Source organism: Trichoderma harzianum (genome assembly GCF_003025095.1).
Source record: "Trichoderma harzianum CBS 226.95 unplaced genomic scaffold M431scaffold_43, whole genome shotgun sequence".
In the NCBI taxonomy this organism is placed as follows: Eukaryota; Fungi; Ascomycota; class Sordariomycetes; order Hypocreales; family Hypocreaceae; genus Trichoderma; species Trichoderma harzianum.
In genome coordinates, this window is record NW_020209291.1 from 42,303 (window position 1) to 50,020 (window position 7,718).

Here is a 7,718-nt window from a genome sequence, read left to right on the forward strand (position 1 = left end):
AAACCCGTCCGACATGTCTTCCTTGTTGACTTATACATCGAGAGGAGGCTGTCAAAGCTTCTGATAAACTTCTTAACAGCAAATAGTCAATCTTTTGGGTCCTAACAGTTGTGAAAACGGGAATACCACAAAGTGTCTTTTCTTTTTATAAGGTATTATAAGGTAGCTTCATTTCCTTCTACTGTAAGTAATATTATACATTATATAATTATCATTAGCTATACACAAGTCCTCCACCAAGGTATTCCAATCTAAGAATTCAGGCGGAAGCTGCATATTATTCCAGTCTAAGTTGTCAACTCCGGCGTCCCTTTGGCTTACTGGCTGGCTGGAGCGCATATCCTTGGCACCTGCAGTGTCCCCTCCTCCTCCTTCTGCTGCTCGGCTGCTGGCCAGCGCACCCCGAATCAGTTCTGCCCTCTTCTTCAGCTTCTGTGCTACAATCAGCTTCAGCTTCAGCGCCGTGCCATTGTTGCACTGCCTCTGCATCTCCAGCTCCAAGCTTGCATTGGCAGCTCTCCAAGCTCTATCCACGCTTGGGCCTTCAGGCCGCACGCACAGGTGCCACATGATGTAGAGCAACATGTAGAACTGTGGGTTGGCGCTCATGCTCTAGGGGAACTGGCGAAACAGTTCATTAGACTAGCCTTCAACGTTGATCTCGAGGCACTCACACGCCGCCACCAGGTCCTCCTCGATAGCCAAGTTCATGCTCAACTTGTCACAGCTGGCGTTAGTGAAAGCGAGCTGCTGGCGGGTATTGAGCTCCATCTTATGGAGCATGTAAGAGGATGCGTATTGGGTGAGAGTTTGAATGGGAACGTACGAGCTGCAGATCCGGCCAACGGACTCAACACGGTGGCGGAGGTCTCGCAGAGTCTTGGTGTGGATGGCCTGCTTAGTTGAGGTAGGTTTAGACGAAAGAGACAGGAGCCAGAGTTTTCGCTGGGCCTGCGTGATCTCCATAGTAATTAGCGGCAGCGTTATCTTTGTCCAGCCTGGGCGAGGCGGAGGAAGTTCAGCTATGTCAGGACGCATCTGGTACATGTTCCCAGAGATCAGGCGAGACCCATGTATAAATGGCACGACACTGCACTCACGAAGCCCGGCCATAAGTTGAAAGATACACTCGATCCTCGATCCTCACGGGATCCTGGCACCTGGGCGCTGTGGGATCTGGACAAAATCGATGTCGAGGCCGTGGATTGGAGATGAATGCGCAGAGCGGAGAGTCATGTCAAGGCGACGGGGTAGAGGCTGCAGAGGAAGTGTGGCCATGAAAACTGAAATCCGAAATCTCTCCCACTCGGACCATCACTTCACTGGAATCCTTCATTGTCGGTGTTCACGTACTGGAGACTTGGCGTAGCGGTGAGGGCAACACAAATGCAATTAGGTATGTATATTGCCCTTCTATGTATATTATGCAGGCTGTGTGATTCTATATAAAAAATTGCGTTTTCCCAAACTGCCGATAACCTGCCGATCGGCACGCTTAGGTGTGAACGACAGTAAAAGCGGGCTGCAAGCAGCCGGCCATGGGAGCCGAGCTGAGTTGAATAACGTCGTTCCCACCGGGGCACCAGTTGAGGACGGTATCGACACCATTCTCGCTTTGGCAAGTGAACGAACCAGAGGGGACGGACGGGTTCTGGACAGTGCAGTGAAGGAAACTGCTGGATGGGTTCGATACGAAGGAAATTGCGTCACCGTTGCCAGTTTCAGCTGAAACGAGAAAGTTGTTTGTGAGAACGCTTGAAGCCACCCTACCACATCCATTGATAGTGAGGGGTGCATGGCTACTAGTCGAGTCAACGATCTGGAGGCCGGCGCCACCCGCAGCCCAAGTTCTTCCATTCGCTGAATCCTGGACATAGAACGCTGGGCCGAGGATAGTCGGATGCGCGGCGATAGTTACAGTGGTAGTTGAGCTGGACACGATGTCGACGGTCGTGGCTGACGTCGGAATGACGGTCTCGCTGGCCCACGAGGTGACCGTGTTGGTGACCTGGGGAAGGGTAATTGTAGACTCGGGAATTCCATCGCAGGAGCACGCGGACGAGTATGCAGAAATGCCACCGCAAGCCGAGGCGTATGTGGGAATTCCTGAGACAGGGGTAGCTGTGGTAGTGGCCTTGGAGGTTGTGGTGGTGGTTGTGGTAGTAGCAGCAGCAGTGGAAGATGTGCTGGTCGAGGAGGAGGCCGAAGGTTTAGCCGGGCAGGCACGGACACGACGGGCCTGGTGAGCCTCGTGGTGAACCGGCGCAGCATTGAGCTCTTCGGCGGTAACCTCTCGCTCGTTCGCGCGAGGGACGACGCTGACTACTGCTGTGCACACGCTTGTTGTTACAGTCACGGGCACAACACTGACATCGGTGGCGGTGCTGTAGACTGGGTCCCCAGTCAAGGTACTAGTGAGCGTAATGGTCGCGGTGCTGGTGAACGTCTTCTTGTTAGGCCCCGTGCTTTTCTCTCATCGAGGTAGGGATAAGGCACTATACTCACGTTGCAGAGGGCGTGACGGTCTTGCGGAAGTAGGAGGAGCAGTCAGCCGATCCTCGAGCATTACCCCCAGGGATTGCGCTGGCGATGACCTAGAATATCTCGTTAGCGTCGGATGCTCCACATACTCTTCCTGCGATATCTTAAGAAGCCGTCTTTGACTCACAGCACGGAGACAGTCATTGTAAGAGCAATCTCTCCTCTCGTTAAACTCGGGGTAAGCATTAGCAGATCCAGCCAGGAGGCTGGCAACAACGAGGAAGCCAGCAGTATACATCTTAAAGTCGGCTTTCCACTTTTTCCTTTTTTTTTTTTATAAAAAGCGAATTTATCCCAAGGGATAGCAAGTGGCAGAGTATGCCGACCAAACGAGGAATTCAAAGGTGAGGAAAATGCTGAAACCCTCCAAAAAGGGGGCCATGGCAGCAGGAGGAGGTATCCAATTATTTATGCTCAGCCTGTAGTGTCCTATCTAATAGACCCAGCATCATATTCTACACGGAGGCCAATAAACAAGCGATAGCTTTAGGAGTGGAAACGAATATACAGACCAGGTTACTACGGCATATTATCAAAGCAATAGTCCAGTCGTAACAGTGGGCAAGTTCCTTACCACCTTAGGGAGCCAAGCAAGTTGTGCAGCGCAAAAGAATTGAATCCTTGCAGCTAGCAAGGTTCACTTACACGGATGATGGCCGGATTTCCGGTCGCGCTACAGCGTACACAGATGAAGGATGCTCTCCGTCGATACATCACCTCCCCCGACCTCACAGCTGAGGAGATCAGCGCTGTTGAAGAGGCCCCGTTTTAGAGCAAAGCCACTGTTAATAATATTCTACTTCTTAGAGGTCTCTTATTAAGTGGCATCCTCGCTTTTGCATTCGGGCAAAAACGTTGGAGAGTCGACTATAGCACAGATCCTAATCGCGAAACCAAAACCCGACTTACTGTGCCGTTTCGAGCTAAAGACAGCCCCTCACCACGGTCGGAATTCAGTCATCTAAATATAGTTATTATACTCACATATCTAAGCTACTATTACAAAGGTCTCTAGGATAAAGAGCTTTTTAAGGCGCTTGGTCTTCTTATTAGGTTAGATAATACCGACCTTAAATATTAGGCTTGGGTAGAAACGGCGCTGGAGTTAACACTTCCGTTTAAACGGCTTACGGGTATTAATATTCGTAATTGCGTATAGTGCATTAACGATATCTTCCTAAAACTTCGCTTTTCCAAAGGCGCTATTGACTACTTTCTTTCCTGCTTAATATTTGTAAAGGAATCCAGGGAGTTCCCCCATAAGCTCTCAGCTTCAGGTTAGGATCTAGGTAAAAAAAAGGCGAATCCTACAACTAGCTTTAGCGGGACTAATAATACTAGGTATGTGCTACCAATAGATATTAAACAGTTGAACTTACCAGAGCAGAATTACACTAATGCGTTAATGCTTAAATATCTACTTCGTCCTGAAAATAGCATTATGTTAAGGCCAGAGGAGATAATAGGAGCTACGTTAAACAGCAAATCGCTCCTTATAATAGTATCGCAGATAAGCTTGAATACCTGTGTCATCGTAGATGTAGGCGCACAGATCATTGACCTTAACAACCTCCGATTTGCCGAGACGTGGCTCCAGTTTTACAAAGATAATGAAAATATTTAAGCTATTATTTTCTTCGGTAATGCCGAGGAGCTAACGGTATTGGATAAATTAGGCAAGACTAAGCCTCTTTAGATATCACCATTTGCCACTTAAATAGACTAATACCTTATCTTCTTAAACAAGGCATATACAAGAGGTACGGATTTACGACTGCCTACATATTATTAGGCAGCTGTAACTTTTAGCGTAAACTTAACAAAGGATAAGCTTATGTAAGGTAAGAGGGTCTATTTAGATACTACCGAATCTGGACGAAATACATTGCCAACTAATTGATTTATTAGCGTGTATGCGATTGCGAAAAGTTAGAAGAGGTTAATCAGTTGTTTTATTATGACCTAATATCTAGTCAGCCTATAGGGTAGGCACCACGGGTAAACATTAGCCTACATAACTAATTAAGAACGTATTTACTTTTCGGAAAGTAAACACTAGTAAATAGTTACCTAAATAAGAAGATATTTACTTTTATTAAAGTAAATATAAGTAAATACTAAACTATATATTTATTTTATAATACTTATTAAAATAATTTAAATAGCTAATTATAAATATAAAATAATACTTAATTATATTTATAAAGTATTATTTATTAATTATATAAATAAACCTTTTTATTTTTATTAATTACGCTTTAGTTTAGCTTAGTTTATTTACTAATATAAACCTAATATAAGGTTTATCCCTTAGAAATCCCTTTTATATTAACTTTATAGGAGCTTAGCCTATTATATATTTATAACTTTTATTTAAAGGTTACCTTAAACTATAGGTAATATTTATTATAAAAATATTAAATAGTTAAATTCTAAGTCCTAGACGTTAAAATAGATTAAAAAAGCGTTATACTAAGTTACAAAAATAGCAATATAAAACTTAAAAAAATATCTAAAGTTAAAATAATTAGCAAAGACCCCTAACCTTAACTATAACTTTCTTAGGAGTAATAGTAAGTTAAAATCCTAGCTTTTAAAGAAGAAATTACTAAACTTAAGGCTAAAAAAAAAGAAAAAGGAAAAATCCTTTAACCTAAGTATCCTAATCCTTATAATAAAGAACCTAAGAATATAAAAAAGTATTTTACTAAACTTAATATTTACTTTAAATACTTTTTAAATACCTTAGAAAATAATAAAAATAAAATAATTTTTATAATTACCTATTTTACTAAAGTAACTAAAGAATAGTTATAACTTATTATATAAGACTTTAAGAAAAATATTTTAAATAAATAGAAGACTTAAACCTAAGAAGTTTTTATATTTTACTAATACTTCCGTAATTAACTTAAGAAATTGTTTAAAACCTTAAATAAGGAATAGGAAGTAAAATAAAAACTTTAATTTATTAAATAAAAAAGATAATACTTTAAGTATATAACTATATTTATATAATTCCTTACTAAGGTTAATTAAATTAAGAATAGTAAAAAAGAAGTATATTATATAAGCTTTAAACCCTTAGTTAAGGATAAATTATATAAAGTTAATAAAAAAATAGTTAACTTTATTAACTATACTTAAATAGTAATTAGTATTAATAATTACCTTTAGGAAAGAGAGTAAGAAAAGAAAAAAGAAAAATATAAGAATTTTTAATAACCTAAATAAAACTCTTAATAATATACTAACTAAGGAAGGAAGCGTAATATAGCTTTATATAATAATAAAAAACCAGGACCTATAAATCTAAATATTATTAATACTTATAAGTTTATAGGTAAATGTAACTACTATAGTAAAATAGGTTATAAAAAAAAGGACTACTAAAAGAAGTATAAAAGACCTAATAATTCTAAGAAGTCTAATAATAATAAAAAGGTTAATAAAGTCTAAGTTAATATTATTAAAATAGTACCCTATAACCTACTTAACTAAACTAGGTATTATAATAAGTAATACCTTATATATAAAGAAAGAAAGGAAATATTAAACTAGTATCCTAAAGTACCTAAGAAAAAGCAGCTAAAATATATTATAATTAATACTATAACTTTTAAAAAAGTTAGTTAATAAATAATTAACTAGGCTATTAATAATATACCTGTGGCTATTACTACCTTAGGAAATATTAATATAACTTAGGATAAATATAAAGAAGTTGTGACGAACTGGGTCCTATAGGTACTATAGGTTAGCTATTTCCAAGGGATAAACCTTAGAGTAGTTCTATAGTTGTTACGACCTGACTCTTATGGTTGCAACAATAGGCCTACAGGGTAGCCGGTCTTAGATAAACGTCGGACCGACTAACTAATTAGGAACAGATTATTAAATTATTTAATAATCTAACGATCTATAAACGGATTATTAAAACCCTAAGATAATCTATAATAGGATTATTACTACTTAGCAATAATCTAGCTTAACTAACTAAGTATATAAGTTTACTTTATATTACTTATTAAAATACTTAAATAGCTAGTTATTATTATAGCATTTATAATATAATTAGATTAGAACTTAGATATTTACTTTTATTTATATTACTAGCTAGTAATAAGATTACTTATTTACTAACTTAATTACTTTGCTAACATAAACTATAAAACTACTTTAAGGTTTATCCCTTAGGAACAGCTAACCTATAATACCTATAGAACCTGGTTTATTATATGATAATAACTTTTATTTAAACAGTTACCTTAGACCTATAGGTAATAAAACACTAAGAATTCAGCAGCTTATAAGCTTTAGAGTTTTAAATAATAATACTAATTACAAAAGCAAAGCTTAAAGTAACTATAATAGTAATATTAAATTTAAAAATACACTAGCTGAAAATATAGTTAATTAAGCTAAATATAATAAACTAAAGGCTAAGTTTAAAGCTTTTAAGACTTAACTTTAGGACCTTTAAGATAAAAAAAAAGAAAAAGGTAAGGTTATTAAACTAATAAAGCTTAAACCTTTTAACGAAGATTTATATAAGATAGATAAATTCTTTTTAAAATTTACAACCTATTTTAAATACTTCCCTTATACTTTAAAGAATAACGAAGATAAAGTTATCTTCGTAGGCAGCTGCTTTATAAAAGACATTAAAATATAATTCTAACTTATTATATAAAACTATAAAAAAGGAAAAATTAACTTAAAAAAGCTTAAAACGTAAACTAAAGAAATTTATACTAAGTATATAGAATTTTAGGAATAATTTAAAAAGTCTTTTAGTATTATAAATAAATAATAAAAGGCTAAGTAAGAACTTCGTTTTATTACCTAAAAAAAACTATTAAGTAAATATACTTTTAACTTTCCTATACTTATTAACTAAAGTTAATTAAACTAAGGAAATAAAAAAAAAAGTTTACTATAATAGCGTAAAACCTAAAGTTAAGGATAAACTTTTTAAAATTAATTATAAAAAAATAACCTTTACTAACTATACTTAAAAAGCTATTAAGATTAATAATTGTAATTAAGAATAACAGAAAGAATAGAAGTAAGAAAAGAATGGGAACTTTTATAATGTTTAACCTAAGTAAACTTAAGGAAATTAAGCTAACTAGAAAAGAATAGGAACTTTTATAATGTTTAACCTAAGTAAACTT

General features: G+C 37.0%; 3 protein-coding genes across 3 annotated transcripts; 1 reads left to right on the forward strand and 2 right to left on the reverse strand.

The window, feature by feature from the left end:
- Nucleotides 1-178: 178 nt before the first annotated feature.
- M431DRAFT_551768 (hypothetical protein) lies at nucleotides 179-1,047 on the reverse strand (the record flags this gene model as incomplete). Its single annotated transcript, XM_024921352.1, has 3 exons — nucleotides 179-181; nucleotides 322-542; nucleotides 675-1,047. The coding sequence occupies 3 exons, from the start codon at nucleotides 1,045-1,047 to the stop codon at nucleotides 179-181; spliced, it is 597 nt and encodes a 198-aa protein (XP_024767198.1).
- Nucleotides 1,048-1,495: 448 nt separating this feature from the next.
- Nucleotides 1,496-2,779, reverse strand: M431DRAFT_11687 (hypothetical protein; the record flags this gene model as incomplete). The annotated part of the gene is made up of 3 exons (XM_024911981.1): nucleotides 1,496-2,435; nucleotides 2,506-2,594; nucleotides 2,669-2,779. 3 exons carry the CDS (start codon nucleotides 2,777-2,779, stop codon nucleotides 1,496-1,498), a joined length of 1,140 nt encoding a protein of 379 aa, XP_024767199.1.
- Nucleotides 2,780-3,334: 555 nt separating this feature from the next.
- On the forward strand, nucleotides 3,335-3,556 carry M431DRAFT_102105 (hypothetical protein; the record flags this gene model as incomplete). Its single annotated transcript, XM_024911386.1, has 1 exon — nucleotides 3,335-3,556. A coding segment is annotated over one exon (222 nt), but the record flags the coding sequence as incomplete, so codon positions are not given.
- Between the last annotated feature and the right edge of the window lie 4,162 nt (nucleotides 3,557-7,718).